Source organism: Rissa tridactyla, chromosome 22 (genome assembly GCF_028500815.1).
Source record: "Rissa tridactyla isolate bRisTri1 chromosome 22, bRisTri1.patW.cur.20221130, whole genome shotgun sequence".
In the NCBI taxonomy this organism is placed as follows: domain Eukaryota; kingdom Metazoa; phylum Chordata; class Aves; order Charadriiformes; family Laridae; genus Rissa; species Rissa tridactyla.
The window spans coordinates 6,191,809-6,214,458 of NC_071487.1; the positions used below are offsets into that span (position 1 = coordinate 6,191,809).

Genomic DNA, 22,650 nt, shown 5'->3' on the forward strand with positions numbered 1-22,650 from the left:
TCATCCTCTACTGGTCATGACTGTGTTGTATTTCTGCAGCTTTCTGTTTCTTCAATAAATTATTTTCTAGTCATTCACCCTGGCGTGCGTGTGTCCCGCAGCGATGCTGGTGGGGGGTTCTCGGGGCGGGGGGGGAGCAGCCCCGTTTCAACCACCTCAACTCCTCTCCCCAGACCTGGCCCAGGACATCGGGGGTGGGGATGTTTGGGGACCATGCCCAGGCAGCTGGGGAAGGTTTCTCCCCGCCCCGAGACGTCGGGGGTTGGGGGGGGGGACGTTTGGGGACCATGCCCAGGCAGCTGGGGAAGGTTTCTCCCCGCCCCGAGTTTTCCCCCTCGTAGCTGCCGGGCTGAGAGCTTTCCCAGATGAAGCCTCACATGATTTTATTTCTTGGCAACACCTGTCTTCTGGCCAGAGCCCAAAGAAAACACTTTAATTCTCACAAACTCGGTGCAGATGAGGCCAAAGCCCTTGTTAAACAAACCCATCAAGCTGCGCGTGCTGCAGGCAGGTCCAAACCCCCGTGGCGAATTTAATTATTTATCTTTTTACCTGAACATCTCATTCTACCGCATGCTTTGCCATAGAACCACAGACTGGTTTGGGTGGGAAGGGACCTTAAAGCCCACCCAGTTCAACCCCCCCTGCCCTGGGCAGGGACACCTCCCACCAGCCCAGGTTGCTCCAAGCCCCGTCCAACCTGGCCTTGAACCCCTCCAGGGATGGGGCATGACAAGAGCATGGCAGGTGGCAAAAAGCTGGTGACACACATCGAGGGACCGCAGGACATTTCTGTGCAGCTTTCTCCCTTGGTGGCGTAGCAGAGATTTACAGGAGAGGAGAGAAAAGCGAAAGTCCTTTTAATTAAAAAATGAAAACAGTAAAAAGGGTGATCCAGTCACCAGTCAGCTGTTGACACACAACTTCTCCAGCTGATGTCCCCAAAGCGCGGCTCTGCAGGATGTCTGCTCCCGTGCCTGCTGGGCAGAGGTGGTGCTCCTCACCCCCAGGCTTTGCCTTCCCCCCAGAAGTACTTTTCAGGGCTGTCCCCAAAGCTGGGGACATCAGTCCTGGGGGAGTGGGAGGTGGCTGCTGTGGAGATGGGGCATGGCACGTAGCAGCCGCCCCCACTGTGTGCAGGGGTGGCAGAGAGGGGGAGGTGGAGATGGCGGGGGGTGACGAGGGGAGGCTGCGAGAAGCCGGGCTGGTTTGGCTGGAGCAGAAAAACCCACAGGTAATCCATGATCCATAGACCCCCCCCCCCTCCAGAAAATAGGGGGCATTTTAAAATTATGCCTTTAGAGCCTGATCTGTTGGGGCGACGCACGTGAAAGCCGCGGGGGCCGGATCCAGCCCCATGCAGGGACCGCGGGCAGCTCTGAGGGTAATGGCGGGGGGGGTCTCGTTACTGCTGAGAAAGGGAAATGAGATGGGGGTCTTTGCGCAGCTGCTGCAGCTCGGACCCCGGTATGGGAGGGAGCGAGCAGGGGCGAGGGGCTGCGCCCACCACCCAGCCCTGCCGCTGGCCTTCCACCAGGGCGTTTAATTAATTCCGAGGGGGAATTAAATTAAAAAGGCAGGGCAGCAGTGTTTGGGGGTCCAGCCTGGAGCAGGATCAGCCCCAGGCAGGAGGGAGCCCCTGGCTCCGAGGGGGCTCAGCGGAGGGAAAGGTGCAGGGCAGGGGGTCGCGGGGCGAGGGGCCGAGCGTGGAGGCAGAGGGTGGCAGCTCTTCATGGCTCTATGGGCTCCCGCAAAGCCCACGCACGCACTGCAAGTGGGGAGACGGAGCCACTGGTGGGACATGGCCCGGAGCAGCAGCCCCCCCCCGCTGGACCAGCCCCTCCGCAGCCACGGGAGCTGCCCAGGCTTCAAACCCATCCAAAACAGATTTTAAAAAAATGCCCATAAAGGAGGGAGCCAGCCAGTCCTGCGCCTTGACGGCACCTCCCCTGTCCCGGCGTGGTGGGACGTTGATGCCAGGGTAGCTATGCTGAGGGGCTGCGGGGGGAGGACAAATCTGGGGGTGTCTCTGGGCGCAGGAGAGCGGGGGCGGTGCTGCGGGTGATGAGGCTGTCCCCGCGCGTGATGAGGCCGGCGTAGCCCTCCTGGTGGGAGAAGGCGTAGCTGGAGCGGCGGCGGAAGGAGCCACGAGGGACGTGGGCACGTAGCTCCACCAAGGGCTCCGGCTCCCGCCTGGCCTTCAAGCAGATCTTCTGCAAGGAGATGGGGAGATGAGGGCTGTGGACACCTCCCAGGCAAGCCCTTGCCCCAAGGAGGGGACACACAGGGAGAGCGTGCCCTCCAATAAGACACAGTTTGGCTCCCAGCTCCGCCATGACCTGAGTTGATGTGATAGGATGCGTAACGTGGGGACTTGCAGGGGGGGGTCTTCAAAGCTCTCGGAGCTCTGTAGCACAACCACCACCCCTGCGCTCACCTAGGACCTCTTTGTACCACTGGCAAAGTATGACCCACCACCCAGATGGGGGTGAGCTCTACCAGGGCTGGGGTGGTACCAAGGCCTGCAGCAGACGCCAGGGCCTCCTAAGCGGCAGCTCCAGGGAGTCCTGGAGGGCAGTTCCTTGCCGCAGCCAAAAGCCGCCCCTCTCCAAGAGCTGGAGCAGGTCTCTTGCCTCAGGGCCTCCCATCGGGCCATGAACTGATTTGGGAAGAGGGCCTTGGAGCCAGACTTGGACACCAATGCCATGAGAGACCATCACCAGCTGAGCGGTACCTCCAAGGAGGGGTGACGTCCCACCGCTACAGCCCAGGCAGTGGGTTCCCTGGGGAACCTCACCCTTCCCATCACCAGCAGCGCCTTGGCCAGCCCCAGACATGGACGCTGGCAGGAGGCAGAGCCCTCCCCATGCCAGTCCCAGGCAGCCCTCACCTGCTGGATGGTGGTTTTGCCCACGATGGTGCGGTACAAGCGGATGGTGAGTGAGGGGATGGTGTTCACCACCAATGACAGCAGGACCACGAGCAGGACGTAGGGGTCAGTCAGGGCATTCCGGCTGGCATCTGCCAATGCAAGGTGGGAAACAGCTCGTATCACAAAGCCCAGGTTGGGCTCTCCTGGCTGGGGAAGGGAGGGACCATGGGAATGCCCGGGGCATCTCACCTGGGAAGTGGAAGATGGCAGGGGCTATCCTGAAGGCTTCAAAGCTTTGGGTCAGGAAGGAGAAGAGGCAGAAGAGCAGCAGGCTGGCTGTGACCATCAGGAAGGACAACACTGTCCAGAACTTGGTGTCCAGGATGATCTGCAGGGGCAAGGGCAGAGCACACAGAGGCTGCGGGGACCTGTTTCCTTACAGCCACCCATCCCTAATTCCCCCCCTGCCCCAACAGAGATCATCCCCCAGCCACGAAGCTGCTGGGGATCGTGTCAGAGAGCCCAGGGCTGAGCCTGGCTGCAGACCCTGAACATCTGCCCCAGGGCCAGCATGGGGGAGGACAGAGCAGCACTCACCTCCATGAGGACCGATAGCAATGCCGATGTGGCCACCGTGATGGCAAAGGACTCATAGTCGCCAACAGCCCTGCTGCCGATGCGGTCCTGGAAGGCCCAGAGCGCGATGTAGAAGCTGGCGAGCGACGTGCTGACCCCATGTAGGAGGGTGACGCCGAAAACGCGGTAGTTGAAGAGCTCGTCTTGCTGCCCGATCACATAGAGCTCAGGGAACTCCAAGCTCTTCTTGGCACTGACGTCCTACCAGGTGGACACCAAGCATCATCCTCCCCACCCACACCGGAGAGCAGGATTGGGCCCTCCCCCCCACCCAACACACCCTCTGGGAAAGCTGCAGCGAGTCCCTCCACCCGCTTGCTGTGGGGTGAGAGGGAACAGAGGCCCCCCAGGACTAGTGGTGACATCCAAATGCCCATTAAGCTGCTTGGTACCACAAAGAGCCACAGGAATGGGGTGCAACGGCCGCCGGGCTGATTCACCCCCGCCGAGGATGCAGCCTCCAGGCGCAGGGGCTGGATGCAGCCTCGTGAACCCGTACCTGCTCCAGAAGACCCATGGACAGCACAGGGTAGGTGGTGTAGAAAATGTTGTAGAGCGCGAGGAACCAGCCCTCGTAGAGAGGCTAGAAGGGAGAAGAGAGCAGCTGTGGGCTCAGCTGGGCTTTGGAAAAACTCCAAAAGGATACCCAGGCACCAGGGCATCCAAACACCCTCACTTGTGAGGGCACTCACGTCCAAACACTGGGGAAAGCCCCATGGACTTGCCCCAGGCTCTGCATCACCCATCGTTGTCTGCAGCGATGGGTGGGCTGTGGGGCAGTGCTGCAGACGGAGATGGGAAGCTGGAGCCACACGCTGGGGGTCCAGTCACACTGATGGCCCTGGGGATAAAAGCTCCCATTTGGGGCGAAACCAGCTTAATGCGCGTGGGATCTTTCCCTGAGTCTGTCCGAGACTGAGCTGCAGCTCACAAGGACGTCCCAAATCTCCCCAGGGTGCTTTTCCCAATCCAGCCAGGTGAAATAATCAGTTGCATCTCAGCCAGGCAGCCTCCCCCCCCAAAAAATCGGACAGCCCAGACCCAGGACAAGGGAGAAAGGAGAGCAGGGCGGTGATGTGGCCACACACCCATCAGGCAGTACCAGCAGAGGGGTCACAGCACCCACGTGCAAACCTCCACGGGATGGATGCGACCGCTGCTAACGGCAGCGTCCCTCACCTGAGCCGTGAATCCGCTGTGGAAAGCGAACCAGACCTGGGCCATAAGGCCGGCAAAGGTCTTGTAGAAGAAGTAGCGGAGGAACTTGCAGATGCGCAGATACGCCCAGCGGCCGTGGACGAGCAGGAGGCGCTGGAGGTACGAGAACTGCGCCAGGGCATAGTCGCTGCACTGCACGGCTTGCATGCCCTCCAGCCCGCTGATGCCCACACCGATGTCAGCGGCTGCGGGGGACAGGAGGGCGTGAAACGCAGGTGGTGGGGGGTTTGGGGACCCGGGTGCTTGATTTCCCAGTGGATTGCCCCAACACTGACGGGAAGAGGGCGAATCCACGGTGATGGGCAAAGGGAAGAAACTCCCTCCATCACGGCTGGGGGAGGGAGATGCTGGGCAGGGCTGGGCACGCGAAGAGCACAGCCATGTGGTCAGGGCTGCTGGAGAGGGGCAGGGAGGCCTCTGCCAGATGCCTGGGTTGGAGCTTGAAGTTTCATCAAGTTTCATCCCCGCTGCTAAAGCAAGTGGTCCCCCCTGCTCCTGGCCCAGGCTGGTCCCGGTCCTCTCGCTCCCCTCCCAGCACAGCAACGCGGGGAACTGGGCTGGGGGTTCCCCTCCCAGCTCCTCACCTCGAAGGACAGGATGATGGGCCACCACCACTCCTCAACAGTGGAACATGCCGGCCAAAACCCCACACTCCCCCCTGCCCTGAGCCTCACTTTTGATCATGTTGACATCGTTGGCCCCATCCCCGATGGCCAGCGTGATGGCCTTCTTGTGCTTCTTCACCAGCTGCACGATGAGGGCTTTCTGCTTGGGGGTCACTCTGCAGCAGATCACCGCCTGGCAGCCGGTGGCCAAGTCCACGAAGGCCTTCTCCACCAGACTGCCCTGCTCCTGTGAGCCTGTAGCCCTGAAGCAGTCCAGCCACCGCCATAGCCGCCCCTTCTTCTCCTTCAGCACCTCTCCCGTGTGGAGGATTTTGTCCTTAGGGGAGAGTACACGTGGTTGGGACCTCACCCATAGACTTCATAGCATGAGGGCCCCCATCTCCTCAACGATCCTCTTAAATCTTGTCAGTGCTACAAAAAAGTGACCCCAGTTTTCTCCAAGCTCATCACGCAGCAGGCACTGTGACCATGAGACCAGTTTGCCCCGGTGTGACCAGAAGAGCATGTGATTACCCACCAGCCTGCACCACCCCAAAAGACCAGTTGGGCAGGTTTGGTCAAATCCTCCAACATCAAATGATTGGTTCAAGCTTGTCCCCCTCTCCACTCTTCATTCCCTAGCCCAAAAATGGACTTTTCCCACCCCTTGGGCAGGAGGGGCATCACCTCCTCCACACGCTGGTGCCACCCAGGACTCTGATAGCACCAGGGCAGAAAGAGCCATCTGCCAGCCCAGGCAGGGAGCAGAGAAGAGCATCCAAGTGCCACCTTACCAGGAAGTCCCCGCTGATGATGAGAGCTCTCTTCTTGTGGCGCGAAGCCTCCGGGTGCTGCTGGGAGAGGTGGCCGCTGCACAGGGCTTCTCCGCTGCTGCTGAGGTTGTTGTTGCTCACCCAGTAAGCCTCGAGGATCTCGCTGTGCGAGGAAGGGGTGGTTGGAGCCGAGCTGGGGACAGTGGGCACACTGCCTGGCTTCAGCTGAGACCTACAGTTGGCCACTGCCATCTCAAAGCCAGCTCCAGGGAGATGGGGCTGGTACCCAGTGGTGGGAACAGACGGGACAGAGAAGGAGCCTCAAGGACTCACTGATATAAAAAATCAGCCCCTGGCCCTGTGGTTTAGAGTCTGAAGAGACGGCTTAAGCACTTTCTGGTCAAAGCCTGCCAAGGAAGAGACTGCTGTAGGGGGACAAACAGATGGGGAGGCCTGGAAGAGCATCAGCAGACAAGGGACACAGACATCCAGGCTGGGACCAGGAAGGAAAAGCGTCTCTGGCAGAGTTGAGCTCTGCCCACCCTGCACAGGTTCCTATGCCCTCGGGTGCCTTCAGTTGGGACAACAATGTCCTGAACCAGAAGGTCGCGATTCCTCACCTGATCTCCTTCTCCTCCAGGATCTCCATATCATCCGTGAGCAGCTTGCACGCGTAGCCAATGTTCATTGCAGTCTCTGCAACACGCAGGTGTCAACGGCTGATGGCCACATGGTGCTTCCCCCCCATGCCAGGGCAGCCCCCAGCCCTCGAGTCCAAGAGCCCTCGGTGGGCAGCAGCTGCTGGGGGCTCTGCCCCAGCTCTGTGCCATCGCGCAGATGGCTTCCCCTGCTTCACCCCATGGGTGACATGATCTGTGGGACAGGCTATTATTTTATATTAAAGAGAAGATCACAACTTAGTTGTTGCCCACTCCCAGGGTCTGCTGTCTCTTCTCTGGTCTTGGTTAGGGAGAAGCTGAAATGTGTTGGTGGGATCTGGGGTTGCCTCCACTGACCTTTTTTGTCTCCTGTCAGCACCCACACTTTAATGTTGCCCAGTTTCAGCAGCTGGATGGTCTCAGGGACTCCATCTTGCAACTTGTCCTCAATAGCCGTGGCCCCAAGCAGCTGGAAGGAGGGTGAGTGGGTGGCACGACATGGGGCAGGGCAAGATGCGGAGGTAGGAATTACCCCTGGATTCAACCAGGGGTCCTTGCCCATGGGTGGACATGACCTGACAGGTATCTAACCCAGTGTCTACTGGCATATCACAAAGTCACCCCGGGGCGGGAGGGAGCTGCACCTGCCCTCCCACCCAAGGGATGGGTGTTGGGTTGGACACTTCACCCCCTCATCCCAGAGAGCCAAACCCCACACTTCTGTCCTTCTAAACGCCAGCTTCATCCCACCTGCAGGTTCTGCTCCATCTCCTCGTACAGCTTGTCCAGCTCCCGCGCGCGGTCCTGCAGCAGGACGCTGGCCTCGCGGTGCCTCCTGCCCCACACGCTGTACTCCACCTCGCTCACCTCCTTGCTGGCCAGGCATAAAGTCCTCAGTGTCTCCTGTGCAAAGCGCTGCAGAGATGAGACATCAGGTCTCCCTTCCCTCGACCAGGATGACTCTGATGGTGGACCAGGGTATCATGTCAGCCAGCCACAATGCTCCCACGGGCAGAACCAGAGAACCTCCAGGATCTGGGGGTCTCCTTCCGGGCGCTGACTCCCTCCCCCCTCCTACAGCATCCCCATGAGCAGCCTTGCAATGCTACTGGTCCATGCAGAACACCGAAGGTGGATTTGATGCCCTCTTAGCCCCTCTCCCATATGCAGGTGAGGCTCCTGGAGCAGAAGGAAGAAAGGAGGACCAAAATCCTGAAGCCTGAGGGAGAAAGAGCAGCGGAGGACTCCAGGACACCCAGCCCAACGCCAGCAGTAGGGACACCATCCCTTTCCGCCCCAGACTCACATCCAGCGCCATCTCGGTGAAGGTCTCGTTGGGCCCTCGGCTCTGCAGTCTCTCCAGGATGACCGTGTCAGCCCCCTTGGTGTAGAGCCGGATCCTGCCCTGGGGGTCTCGCACTGGGAGGGAAGGAAGGGAAGGACAGCTTAGGTACCTGGAGAGATGGCCCCCACTCATCATTGTCCCCATGCAATGGCCACGCTGCAGAAGGCACCACAAGGGACACCGGTGCTTTTCTACTCGCAGTCACAGGAAACACAGCAATGTCCCCAGATCTACACCACCATGAGACAGGATCAGGCCTCAAGGACTGTCAGTTCCTCACACATCTCCTCTGAGCCCTTGATCTACTCGCTCTCTCTTGGCTGCTCAAACCCTTCTCAGCTCCCTTCACCAAGGTACTGGGGTGAGCAAAACCGCGGGGATGACCAGGACGAGCCCCAGGAGCCTCTGTGCCAGCTGTGGTCAATTGCAGACATCCTGGTGCCGTCCGTTGTAGGGCTGAGTATGGAAGGGACGCTCTCTGTTCTTGTAGGGCCCCCAGAGACACCCTGTCCCACTCACCCAGGACAGACATTCTCTTGCGATCACTGGTGAAGTCCAGCATGGCCAGTACTTTGTACGTCCTCTTCACCCCCAGCTCACTGATGGTGATGGTGTCTTGCGTTCGGGCCAGAAAGACATACCCCAAGTTCCTGGCTGCCAACACCAGTGCTTCTTCGTCTGGTGAAGCTGCCTGATAAACCAACTGGTCTGCAGAAGAGGAGGAGGAGTTAGACAAGGAGTCTCCCAGCCAAGCAACCCTTGGATGTCTGAAACACCCTGTTCTTTCCCAGCACCAACATTATCTATGGAGACCCTAAAGTCCAAGCCACCAGGCTAGAGAAACTCAGTCCTACTTGTCTCATCTCTTCTGCTCAAGTGCCCAGCCAGGGATGGATTATCCCCTCTGTGCTCCTGTTCCAACTAACTAGCTTTAAAACAACCCCGAATGTACACATCCATGATGCTAGGACAGTGGTCCAAAGCATCCCTGGGCTCTCACACTACCTGTACCCCCACAGCAGAGCTTTGCTGGGCGAGATGGAAAAAGCCATCACAGCCTCAGTGCCTTGAGTGGCAGCTCGACCCCGCTCTGAGCACGTCAACCAGCGTGGCCAACCCACCGCCCTTCTCCTCCACCATGACAGTATGGCAGAGGGCCAGCAGCCTCAGGAACTCCCTCAGCACGGGGTCGCTGTCCCGACGGGTGGCTTCCAGCAGCGTCGCGTCAAAAAAGTCCAACTTCTCCTCGCCGTGGTGGCTCCAGGTCAACCCTGACCCCTGCAAGAGGCACGGGCAGGCTGCAGGCACCCCAGAGAGAGACCGAGCACAGGGCTCTGCTCCGGGGGTGCCGCCAGGTCGCAATGCAGCCACCCTGTGCTGGCGTGGCCCGAGCCCCGTCAGAGTGCATGAGCCGAGCTCTGCATTGGGGGGTGAGTATAAAAAGGTTGGGAATCATAAAAAAAACCAACCAAACAAACAAAAAAAAAACTACATAAAAAAATCAGAGCTGGACGATTTTATAAACCTGGTTCCCCTGTCCTTAACTGGCAGCTGAGAACTGGCAAACTCGCCAGCCCGAGGAAGCACACGCCTCTCTCTTAGCGCACGGGAGCCTGAGCTGTGCTCCCAGACAAAGGCTGGTCCTGCTGCTGGCGGAATCAATAACTGCTACGGCTTTGGCCCTGGCGAGGAGCAGCGTCCGGCCCCACACCACACGGGGGAGGGGAGTTACGCACCGATGGCTGCTTGTTGTCACGGCCTGTGCCAGCACCTGCCAAAATAAAAATAATTCAATTAATCGAGAGCCGGCGGGGGCGGGGGGGGTGCATCGCTAGCAGGGGCTTCAAGTAGTTTCTCTAGAAGGGGCTGCTGCTTTTGCCAGCCAAAAGGCTGGCAAAAAGAGACAGGTTGCCAGTACCTGCTCGGTGTCAGCCATGAGCCAAGCTCTGTTAGGATGTCCAGGTCTGACTCATTTGGCTCTTGGACTCTTCGGACTTTCCACACGTTTTTAATGTTAAAAATCCAGGACTAGCCCTCCCCCACGTTTCCTGGGAGACTCTGCAGTTCGCCAGAGACGGGCAGGATTGCGGCGATGCTGCTCTCACAGAGGTGCCGTACGGTACCTCAGGGTTAAATTGGGTTCATTCCTGCTTAAAAACTTTGCCAGGTATTTTTTTCTCCTCTTTGCTTTTGCCACTGTCCATTTGTCCCAAGTGCCGGATACTTATCTCGGGAAGAAGGAGCTCCATGCTAAAGCTCTGGCCTGCCCCACTTGCTGAATTTCACTAATTAAGCACTGAGCTCAAAAAGCCAGCCGAGAGCTCGAGTAAATGTAGCAACAAGGAAAGGAATGGCTTGGCAATTCTCAGGTTTCTAAGGGGAAAACCAAGCAGAATCTTAAAAAAAAGAAAAAAAGCAAAGAGCAATGACATGCATTCATTGTGAAGAAACAACATCAGGGAAAGGATAATTTCTTTGCCTCCTCCATAGGTCACAAGAAAATGACACAAAACGGAAAAGCAAAACCTCCTTTTTCTCTCCAACAACTTCATAGAAAATAAAAATCCATGGGCTTTACTGGCCCATCACGCCATGGCCCCTCTGCCTGCCCTGGACACCTGGGCCAGCACCAGCTGATTACTCCAGATGGGCTCCACCTCACTCAGACCACGGGTTTGCCACGTGGCTGTGCTGAGCTCCTACCCCAGGTTCGCTTTTGTATCGGGGAAGACCGAGCTGATCTCAGCCGAGTTTGGGGCCTGACACATCTCCCGAAAGGCAGGAGCGCATTTTAGGAGGCAGAACTGTGCCCTGACTCCATGCACTGGGAGCACGAGACAAATGTGGCCGCAGGGGTGGTGGCACCTGCAGAGCACCGATAACACGGGACATGAAAACAAGCTGAATTCCTAAAGGTTCTGCCTACACACTGGACCACCGAGATCAATCCATATGCCCCAAGCTTCCTAGCAAGCCAGGAGGAGTGGAAAGAACCAAAGTGGCCTGAATTCAAGGTCTACCTCGCTCGTAAGTCTCTGCAAACTTGCATCCAACAAAAGTTACCATAGATGGTCCCATTGATGCAGCATTTCTTGAAGCTCATAACATTTTGTGTCAAGGTGCCAGTCTTGTCTGAGAAGATATATTCGATCTGGCCGAGCTGATCGTTGAGGCTGGTGCTTCTGGCTTTTGCTGGAATGTCTTTGACAGCGTAATACATTTCCAGATCCCAGTTGATAAAAAAGCTGTTCACCAGATAGATGAATTCAAACCTAGGGAGTCCGATAGAAGAAAACTCACACCGGGGAAGGAGATGGCATTGCTCACGTCCCAGGGGGTCTTGGGGATCTGACACGGGATGAAAGGGCAGAGGGGAACTCCCCACCTGGATCCTATTGCCCTGAGCTTGGGGCAACCAAGAGGCTTTTCATTGTTCATGGCCAGTTTTGCAGAAGGCTCATCATACCAGACTGAGAGCCCACTGGGTCCCAGGCAACTGGGCTCCCCTCTGGAAAGCCGGCCCTTGATGACAAAATTCATAGATCTGGAGATTCAGCGAAGGGCCGAAAAATTTGGAAACCGCCTCTTCCAGCACAAATTGTGATTATTGCCCACTCACAGCGCCTCTGCCCTTCTCTTCCCCACCCTGCTGCTGCGCAGTGGGGAGAACACCACCTTCACCAGTCTCATCCTCGGCCTGCCCACCATTTCCGACCTCAGTACGTCAATCTTTGCATCTCTTTTCTGGCTTTCCTCTGAGAAGATCTCAAAGCACATCATCAATGTCTGTAAGACATCTGCCCCATCCACCCTTACCCTCTTATGGCTAAGGGAACACACGGGAATGACTTGCTCAGGGTCACAGCTGGATCTTTTGTGCAGCCTCATTTTGTGGCCATAAACCAAGGTGACAGCTGATGGCCAAGGACAGGGGGTGGGCTACTGATCTCTGATCACTTCCAAGCTCTGTTGTTCTTACGTTATATACATGGACATGGGTATGATGATGCTCAGGAGGATCGTGAAGCCCCAGAAGTTGAAGAAGGCCTGCTGGGCAGGAGTTGTGTGCTTGTAGAGAGCAGAGAGGTAGCTGTGCTTCTCCTGGAACATCTTGGCCCAGAACCCAGAGGCAATGGCGAGGCACAGTGATGTGACCAACAGCACCAGGAAGATCTGAGATGGGAAGCCAGGATGAGAATGCGCCATCACACAGAGCCCACCAGAATCTTTTCTACGACCAACCATTGCCCCTTCCAGACTGTTTGTCTCATTTAGCTGTAAGCTTGTGGAAAAGTGTCCTTGTGCCTGAAGTTGGTTCTCAGAGCTCAACCTGGATCAAGATGAAGGATTGCAGCACGTATTTCAGCTCAACACCTCCGCAACATACACACCAAACCCCAACTTTCCCGCCCTCCTAATTGCCTCAGACACCATCTCCCTGGACAAGGGTGTCCTGCAGCCTTCCTGATGAAGTGCCGAGAAACAGAGCAATGCTGGTGGCCAGGCTGAGAGGTGATGACACTCAAACACCAGGAACAGGAGTAAGAGTCATCCAATTCCTTGTTATGCCCATGCTGTTTTTGTTCCCACAGAGGAAAAGCTCCTTGCGCCAGGGGAGGTTTAGGATGGATATTAGGAAAAATTTTTACACTGAAAGCGGTATCAAGCATTGGAAGAGGCTGACTGGAAGAAGTCGTGGAGTCACCATCCCTGGAGGTACTTAAAAGGTGGGTAGACGTGGTGCTTAGAGAATCATAGAATCTTCATGGTTGGCAAAGACCTTTGAGATCATCGAGTCCAACCATACACACACAAAAAACCCCACCAACCTACAATCTCTGCCCTTCAGAGCATGCCCTGAAGTGCCACATCTAGATGTTTCTTAAACACGTCTAGGCATGGTGACTCAACCCCCTCCCTGGGCAGGCTGTTCCAGTGCCTGACCACTCTTGCAGTAAAGTAATTCTTCCTGATATCTAATCTAAACCTCCCCTGCCGCAGCTTCAGACCATTTCCTCTGGTCCTGTCATTATTCCCCTGGGAGAAGAGCCCAACACCCACCTCTCTGCACCCTCCTTCCAGGGAGTTGTAGAGGGCAAGGAGGTCTCCCCTCAGCCTCCTCTTCTCCAAGCTAAACATGCCCAGCTCCCTCAGCCTCTCCTCACATGCCCTGGTCTCCAGACCCCTCCGCAGCCTGGCAGCTCTCCTCTGGACACGCTCCAGCACCTCAATGTCCCTCTTGTCCAGAGGGGCCCAGAACTGAACACAGCGCTTGAGGTGAGGCCTCACCAGTGCCGAGCACAGCGGCACCATCACTTCCCTGCTCCTGCTGGCCACGCTATTCCTGATACAAGCCAGGATGCTGTTGGCCTTCTTGGCCACCTGGGCACACTGCTGGCTCATGTTAAGCTGGCCATCCACCAGCACCCCCAGGTCCTGTTCTGCTGGGCAGCTTTCCGGCCACTCTGCCCCAAGCCTGTAGCGTCGCTTGGGGTTGTTGTGACCAAAAGTGCAGGACCCGGCACTTGGCCTTATTAAACCTCACACAGTTGGCCTTGGCCCATGGATCCAGCCTGTCCAGGGCCCTCTGTAGAGCCTTCCTACCCTCAAGCAGATCAGCTCTCCCACCTAGTTTGGTGTCATCTGCAAATTTACTGAGGGCGCACTCAGTCCCCTCATCCAGATCATTGACAAAGATATTAAACAAAACTGGCCCCAAAACTGAGCCCTGAGGGACACCACTGGTGACCGGCCGCCAAGAGGATTTCACTCCATTAATCACAACTCTCTGGGCATGGCCATCCAGCCAGTTTTCAACCCAACAAAGAGTACACTTGTCTCTGCCATGATTCGCCAGCTTCTCCAGGAGAATGCTGTGGGGGACGGTGTCAAAGGCCTTGCCAAAGTCCAGATGAGAGATATGGTTTAGTGATGGTTTTTGTCAGTGTTAGGTTGATGGTTGGACTTGATGATCTGAAAGGTCCTTTCCAATCCTGGAAATTCTAAAGTACTAGATGAAAAATACTCCTCCTTTGTCCTCCATCTACTCTGATGAGCCACAGCCTGCAGGTCCCTCAGCACAAAATGTCTCCTTGGACCTGCATGGTTAAGGGTTAGTAAAGCAGGCCAGGAGGGATTGGAGCTCCTGAATCCTCTAGCTCCCTGGTCCAAGGGGCTGCTGTGCAGCTGGGGACTCAGAGCTGTCAGCATCCACAACCACCATGCAGACTGCTCCAGACCCAGCAACTGCCGCTTCCTGACAACATCACTTGGTATTTGCCCATTACATGTTAAACCCAAGATAATTTTGAGTAAAATATTGCAAGCTTAAGAAAATCAGCATCACCCAAGCAAGCAGCCTCTCAGAGAAGACCTGTGAGCAACCCCAGGAGGCCTGTGGACCAGGGCAGGAGGTGTTTGCACCACACTCACTATGATCACCAGCCGGTCCATCACGCGGTCCAGCTTGGTTTTCTTCCGCTTGATCTTTCCACAGTTCCTCATAATTTTGGAATCAAATCCTGGACGAGAAACATTTTAGAAGTGAAAACGCAAGTCCACAGCACCCAGAAGGTTGACTTGCAGTTAAGTGATGCTGGCTTCCTCCGTAACAACATCTCCCCACCTCTGAAGACTTCAGAGGATTGCATCCCTTGATCAGTGGTTAATTAAGCCATGGCTGCACACAAGGAAAAGCGCTGCTTACACCAGGTCGTACCCCTCCCCTCTACCCACAGCTACTCATGGCCAAGCTCTCAGCTGCACTGAGCCACAAAGTGCAAGAGGCCACAACGAGGAGTAGGTCCAGGACGTGATGCAGGTGAAATATAACCTGGGATGAGTAGAGGTTTGGTACCACCACGTCGTCTCCCTGCCAGCGAGCCCAACACCAGCAAAGCTTAGGACAAACTTCTAGGGGCTTGGTCACAGTGGTGGGTCCTCCCGCTTTGCATCAGCTGAGAATGGGACCTGCTGATGCCAGAAGCGCTTGGGCAGCTTAAAACCCCCGGGGACCTGGGTGTTTTCTGCCCTTCCTGGGCACTCACCTGCGTAGATAACCAAGCCGTAGCAAACGTCAGTGTTGCGAAGCTTGCAGCCTCGCAGCAAGATCCTTTCACTGTCAAGCGGGTAGGTCTCGCCCCTCCACTCCAGCGTGCCGGTGAAGCTGTGCATGCGGCTGTTGGGCTCCTCGCAGGTCACTCTCCCTTCAGCAGACGGCACCATTCAGGTGATGGCTTTGGGGTAAACGAGAGGACCTTCCTCTCCCCTCACCCCCCACGTCTGCCCCCTCCAAAAAGGGGTGCTGGGGGCTTCTTGGGGAGATTCAGGTTTTGTCAGGGCATCTCCAGGTCCAGCTCAGATATGAATGGCTCAAATTAAGGCTAAGTGGAGGGCCACCCTGCAGAGCTGGGAGGGCACTCAGTCCAGGAACCGCCCTGGGCTGTAAAACTGGAGAAAGTAGAAACTCAGAGCCTCTGAGAGGGGAGTCTGCATCCTATGGAGGACCAAAGGGGAAAAAATCCAGGGTCTGAGTCAGGTTGGGGGGCCAAGCACTTGATTCCAGGACAGAGGGAAGGTGCACAACCTTGATGGACCCATCACAGAGCCGTTCTGCTGGGGAAGGGCCTCCACACAAGGTCTGTGGCTCCTTGCAGGCAGGAGCAAGTGCAACTCCTGTCGGACTGATGGCACTTGGTGCCTGAGAACTCCCAAGGTTGAACCCATCCCACCCCGGCGGGATGGCCACGTCCTTGCCTGTCTGGGAGACTCACCATCAAAGGCAGCCATGCTCTCCTCGCTCACCAGCTCCTGGTGGGTGACCAGAAGGGCTTGTCTGAACTTCAGGTTTGTTTCCCTGTGAACAAGAGCCAGGGAGGGAAAAATAAAACAACCCTGTGGGGTGACAGAGCTGTTGGACCCATGGGACAGAGACAGTCATTATTTATCAGGTGATTACGAAAGTGGTGGCAATGAAAAGCGAGACAGGGACGCCTCCTGCCACACACTGAGCACTCATGCAGGGAGAGAGCCCTGGCCCGGAGACCCTGCCATTAAATCATCCCGCAGACCGTGGCGGGAAGGACGGGCAGCTGCTGTCCTCGGAGAGGAAGAGAGATGCCCGAGGTCACCAGTTGCTCTATGGAAGCCTCAAAAGTGTTTTTGGACTCCTGTTTTCAAGATTTGGGGCTCCAATCCCATTTGTGGGGTGTCTGTAAGTTTAGCTTTCAGAGGTTCCCCCAAATCCCATGGTTTCTGCTGGACTTGCAGCCCTCCCAGTTGCCTGACCTAATGGAGGGGGGGGCCTCAAGACTTGGAGGCTCCAGCCGTTGGCTGGGATGTCTCTGCCCCTCTCCTCCCACTGCAGCAGCGCTCCCCTGCCCCTCTCCTCACCCATCGATGTCGGCAGTCTCCACGTAGCACAGGCTGCTGGGCTCCGAGCTGCACAGCAAGAGCATGTCAGCCTTGAAGAGCAAAAAATGGGGAGAGAGCCCCCGGCTGAGCCCCTCCTCGCTGAAACTGCCCCCCGCCACCCCCGGCACGCAGCCAGCTCCGGGGCACCGCTCACCGGGACAAAGCTCTCCTTACGCAGGCGGACGATGTCCCCGACGCAGATGTCGCGCCATTTCTGCCAGCGGAAGCTGCAGGAGAATTAGGGGAGAAATTTTTATCCTCACGGAACAGGGGGAATGGGGGCCGCGGCTGTTTCTGTCCTCTGGGCCAGCCTGTGTCTGTCCCAGCTTCTTGCATGGGTTCTCCAGATTGTTGGTTCCTTTGCCACCATGGCGGCCTCCCATCTGCATGACCAAAGGACAGCTGAGCACCGAGGATGGCACAAGTACCCGTTTGTCACATCCATATCCCCCGTACCTACGGGTGGCAGGGACTTGCGGCCCCCTGGACACGGGTGGGAAATGTTGGTCCTTCCCAGTGTTTAGTAGGAATACGACTCCATGGGTTAGATATGAAGACCTGAGGAAATTCTGTGGCCTGAAAACCGTCCTCCCACAGTGTATCACAGCAAATCAGGGCTTTTTTTTAGTCTGTGACCAGGGTATGATCATCCCCACAAGGGAACGGCTGGACCAGCAGGAGATTTTGGGAGGTGATGGGAGTTTGCAGAGTCAGGGACATTGCCACCAAAACCCTTCTCAGCTGCTATGCTCAAGGATGCTCAGCACTTCAGGTGATCCATCATTCCACACAGGCCTGGAAAATACGGGTACAGCTTCCCAAAGCCCCTCACCTCTTCCCAGACAGGATTTCACATGGCCTGCTGTTGATGTTTCTGTCACTTTGGTGACGGCCCTGCACAGAGGAGAGACAAAAAGAGGCCAAAAGAAAGGGATGAGACATGCCAGACTGCCTTGTCCCGTGAAAAGAACCTTCTTAATGCCACAATCTGCCTCCTCAGCCCCAGGGCAAGATCTGCTTTCCGAAGCAATTGGAAGATGTATTCTGATGAATAAAGAGGCAAAATTCCCCCAAGGTATTTCTGGGGACCAACCTGGGAATACAGCCATTGGTCAAGATATTAAAGATGACAGAGATGGGGGGGGTCTAGACCCCAAGGAAAGCAAGACCCCAAGGTCACATCCTTCCCAAGGGGAGATACAAAGTGTTTTGGACATGGTAGAGTTGATGGTACCTCAGGAACGACAAATGACAGCAGCTCCCAAGATTTTGGGTTCACCCCACAGCAAAGGGGCCTTTCTGTTGATTGTCCCACCAGGACCTACACCCAACACTCACAGCCTTTTCCTCCAACTCGTACTCACAATGTCATCAATCAGGTCTCGTAGACCCCGGATGGTGAGAAGGCAGCTCAGAGGGAAGAGCAGAGTGAACCAGGGCAGCGTGGAGATCTCAGGGAAGGTCTGGAGAAAGAGAATTTTAGACCACGGACACAATTTTCATCCCACCTCAGGGCACTTGAGGTGATTCCTCACTTCCAGCTCCTCTCCCCAGCCAGCACGTGAGGACCTAGTTGAAGATGTCCCTGCTCACTGCAGGGAGGTTGGACTAGATGACCTTTAAAGGTCCCTTCCAACCCAACACATTCTATGATTCTATGATGGCAGGAGCCCGTCTTAAGACAAATCAAATCACCATCTCTGTCTACAGAGAACTGTTTTGTTGAATTTCCACCTCTTTTTAAAGTGGGTGTGTGAAATGCCTGTGAGTCCCTGAATTTGGAGGGTAGGAATTCTATTTTCAGGTGTGGTCTACATCCAAACCCAATCACTTTAAAGTAACCAGACTTAACATAGGATAAACCTTTCGGAGTTCACGAAAGACAATGAACACCACTGAAAAAGCAGCATCCTTAACGCCCACCTTAGACCAAAGTCCCCTGCTCCAAACACCAGACAACCCTCCTTTGCTAGGACAGTCTCACATGCACTTGCTCTTGGTGTCCATCTCACCTGTAGGAGGATGACAAAGACGAAGTAGACGTTGGCCATTCGGTGGAACTGCTCGTAGAGGTTTAGTGGCAGAAAGGTAAAGATGTTGTACTTGGCTGTCTTAATGGCATTGCCCTGCAAGAGAAAGGCAGCGGGAGCTCAGCCACATGAAATCAAGGATGCGTTTTGAAAATATCAAAAAAATCGGGTGTTTTTATGACTTTTCATTGCGTAAGAGATGACTTTAAAAAATTTACCAAAGCCATAAGAAAAAAAAAAAAGATTTATTAGAGCAAAGGGCCATATAAAATTGAAACAAAATAATTTGCTTCTGATCATCTAAAGCATATGTAACGGACCCCCCTCAGCTAGATGGTCATTATTTAGCTGTAAAAAAAATAATGTGTTTTTGTTCAACCAAAACGTTTTCAAAAATCTTTCTTTTGATTTGACCATCAGACTAAAAAGTATCCTTCGTACAGTTCTGCTCCTTGTCTGACAGCTTCAGAGGGCACCTGGGGCACCAGGCAGGGAGCAGCCCTTCCTCTTCCCTGAGGATTATGTATGTGACGCTCCATCCTACTGGAACGTCTCTGCAGCTTCTCTGTCATGTCGCCCCCGACCACCACCAGCTCAGGAATCAGGGGCTGGGTAAAGAAATGGCCCAGGGCTGGCCCAGGCTGACTCACCGCGTACTTCTTCTTCGTCAGACAGAAGGCAAATTTCTTCTTGAACTGCATGTGGTAGTTTCGGTTGTTGGCCCCTCACCTCCCAGGTGAAAGCTGGAAAAGCAAGTGGATGTCCCACCAGCTCTCGTTAGAGCCAGGCCCTGGCCACCAGCCTCTGGTCTCCAAGGACACAAGGACCAGTGATGGTGCCATTGGGCTCATGGTGACCCACTGCTGGCAAGGTGGGCTTTCCATCCTGCACCTACAGCTTGAGAGGAGCTGGAGGAACAAACTGGGACAGAGCTGGATCTTTGGGGTCAGCTGGGTCACAGAATGGACAGAGGACGCAGGAGGCCAGAAGCTTCCAGAGACTACTCCCAGAGAACCGCTGCGCACACTTCCCCCTCCCAGCCTCAGGCTAACCGTTTGGGCTCAGGTTTTGATTGAACAGTAAAAATCAGGCCCAGGTGAAGGATGACTCCTCCTTCTTTGCTATTCTGAAGGCTGGTCGTTCCTCTCCCGATTCGTTTTTTTGCTATCTCAGTGCAGATACCACCAAGCAAGGGACATCCTGGCCATGTTCCCCAACTGCTGCACCCCAGGCTGACGGCCAATCCTTCCAGATCATTTCACCCCAAATCTGCTTCTTCCCCATCTCAAAACTCTGTCCCACAGTCAACTTTCTCATAAACTCTCTAAAAAAAGGGGAAAAAAAACCCAAAACAGGACTTATTGCTCACTGACCTGGCAGTTGCTTCTTTCCATGCAGGCAGCCCAAGGCTGGGTCTTGCGCAGCCATGCTGGCACCGCTGCCAGGATCTAGGGACAAGGACAACCAAAAGTATTTGCAACGCCGAGCAATGACAGTGTGATCCCACCGGGACGCTCCCCACATCCCAAAGCTGTGCCCTCCACCTCTCCAGGGCAGGACAGCATGCAGAAGGGACACTTGTGAGCACAGCTGGGGATGAGTGTCTTCCCTGGAGCCACAAACTAACTTAGACCTTTTTAATACCCTGGAGATGTAAAAGCCCACATTGGCAGGCAGTCCTCTGTAGCCATCAGATCAGGGACGTCAGGCTGAATATTTGTCATCAGAAAATGTCTTTCTCCCTTTGGTGCCTGATGTTTTTTTCTCCACCTTTTGCAGGACCATCCACAGGTCAGATGTGAATTGAAATCCACTTCGCCCTGGCATTTTTGTCCAACAGGTCACAGATTTGCCCTTTGCAGGTGCCCTTACGCTACTCAAACCTTGCCCTGGGCGCTGGGGGTTGCAGACAGACCCCTTCTCAGTGTCCTCAGGGATGCTCAACGGCTTTGGCGTGGGTCATCTTTCAGACCCACCTTCGCCCCAGTCCCCAGCTGGCCATGGACAACTAAAAGACATTCTTCCTCTCTGGGGAAGTTATGGGAAATCATTTGAAGTCATCAGCGAGGAACAGAAACTCTCCCCGTCCTGCCATCACCACCCGAGCACCCGTCATGCCTAGAGAGCCGCCACCTTCATCAATGACAAGATTTCCCTTACGCTCAGTAGCTCAGTGACCTTCCCTGCAGGGATGTTAGGGAAGATTAATTAATGTTTGTGAAGCGCTTTGTGATCCTTACATGAAAGGAGTCAGTGAGGTATAAAGCATTAATTACCTTATTATTAAATAATCCCACACAGAAGTCTGTCCCTGCCATTATTTTTTTATCTCACTCCTTTGATCACTTCTTTTTTCCCATTCTTTCACCAAAGTGTCTACTTCTCGCCTTACTGTTCCTCGTGGTACAAGGCAATTTCATACCGGTTTGCCCCGACACATGACACTGCCCCGAGATGCTCACGGATGCCACCAGCCGGGCCAGAGCTGTCACCTCCTCCCAGGTCAAAGAGACCCTTAGCCGCTGCGTCCAAGAGCTTGCCCCCCAAAAAAAGCTTTGACCCACAACATCGTCCCGTCTTTACCACTGAGGACTCAGCATTTGTCACTGTAGTTGGGTCCTAAGTGTCACCCATGAAGTCAGCACATTTGGGGGCCCACTTGTATGTTCACCAGCAGGGCTGAGAAGGAAAGAAGGGTGGCAGGGAGCTGCTGCGCGTGGTGGGACACTCGTGCTACATCCCACGGCTCCAGCTACCGTTTGTCCCACAGGTAGAGGGAGGGGGAAGAGCAGGGGTACCCGGAAGGACGAGATTTCCTCCATCCCCAGCTGCACAGAAGCCCCTTGATGCCCAGACTGGCTGTTCCCACTTTGTTTGGGCAAAATGAGGTGGCAAAGGATTTCACACAGAGAAATGCAAATCTCCCATCTTCCTCCCTGCTGCGACCCCTCTCCTGTCCTCGGCTCAGTGAAGCCGTCACCTGGGACCAGCTTTCTCTGCAGACTGACAATTCTGGGCTGCATCTGGTTGCAGAGGGACAAGGAGGGGACACCAAACTGCCCTCCGTCTCCTGCTCCTGGCAGGACACGTTTCCGAGCCCCCTCCCAACAGAGGGTGGGCTCCCCCGGCCACACAGGGGTACCTGCTCCTCGTGGACCACAAATGGGCCAAGGGATATGGGCTAAATGGAGGTACCCCGCACGGTAGGGAACATCCAACAGGAGACAAAATGAACGTCAGGGTATTCAGAATGGGGAAAACTGAGCCACCTGCTCACATCCCTCTAACCCAGCCAGTGCCCCTTGGCTAGGAGCGGTGGAGGTAAACCATCCCTGCCGTGACTCCATCCCCCAGCACTGGGCCAGGGCACAGCAAGGTCCTCACCAGGCCCATCCATCCTGCAGTCCCCCAGCCCATGGGCAGGCAGGGGCAGAGCCAGGGAGGGCAGCCAGGGTCAACCCCAAGTCCAGATCTCCAGTCAGGCTTGTGATGATGAGGTAGGTCGAGATTCAAGCCAAGAAGTCAACACGCAGGTCAAGATCAGGTCTGGTGACAAAGGCCAAGGTGAGACATGGTCCACTGGTTGCTGAGGCAGGTCCACTGGGGACAAGACAGCTCCAAGGCCAAGCCAGAAAGTCGGTCCATGGGTAGGGGGCTGGGGGCCATGGCCAAGCTGGAGGACAGACCCACCTACAGTAAAGCTTAGGCTAGGACTGAGCCCCAGGGCTGAGCTTAAATGGAGCCCCATGGCCATGGGAAGGTGTGGGAGAGGTCCCATATGAGGCTGCTCGGGGCTGTTTAATGCCCTCAGGGCCCCGACCCGGTCCTCAAAGCACCTTTTGACCTTGCTCCTCGTTCCAGGGCATTAATATTAAAGCTGAGGGCCGACAGTGATGCGTGCCAAGATGTTTGCTTGAGCTCACTGCTTCCAAACCAGCTTCAATCAAAGGGTCGAAGCCCGCCCTGCCCTGAGTCTCCTCAGGATACACTGGAAGACCTTAGAGTTCTTTGTGGTCATCCTTTCAGAAGGTCCCCCTTACGCTCAAGATCTGGCCTGAAGTTGAATATCCATCAATCCCCGCTGCGCTTGGCGTCTCTCA

At 55.6% G+C, this 22,650-nt stretch overlaps 1 protein-coding gene across 1 annotated transcript; it reads right to left on the bottom strand.

Annotated features, from left to right (window-relative positions):
• Nucleotides 1-1,985: 1,985 nt before the first annotated feature.
• On the bottom strand, nucleotides 1,986-19,978 carry ATP8B3 (ATPase phospholipid transporting 8B3). The gene is given in 28 exon segments (XM_054182336.1): nucleotides 1,986-2,213; nucleotides 2,891-3,021; nucleotides 3,122-3,260; nucleotides 3,470-3,709; nucleotides 4,008-4,091; nucleotides 4,688-4,911; nucleotides 5,401-5,668; nucleotides 6,126-6,267; nucleotides 6,725-6,800; nucleotides 7,121-7,232; nucleotides 7,514-7,678; nucleotides 8,070-8,182; nucleotides 8,628-8,816; nucleotides 9,230-9,386; nucleotides 9,845-9,879; nucleotides 11,172-11,380; nucleotides 12,088-12,281; nucleotides 14,541-14,629; nucleotides 15,155-15,313; nucleotides 15,881-15,963; nucleotides 16,500-16,570; nucleotides 16,675-16,747; nucleotides 17,353-17,414; nucleotides 17,885-17,983; nucleotides 18,533-18,646; nucleotides 19,201-19,272; nucleotides 19,274-19,293; nucleotides 19,924-19,978. Coding segments are annotated over 28 exon segments (3,603 nt in total).
• Nucleotides 19,979-22,650: the final 2,672 nt, after the last annotated feature.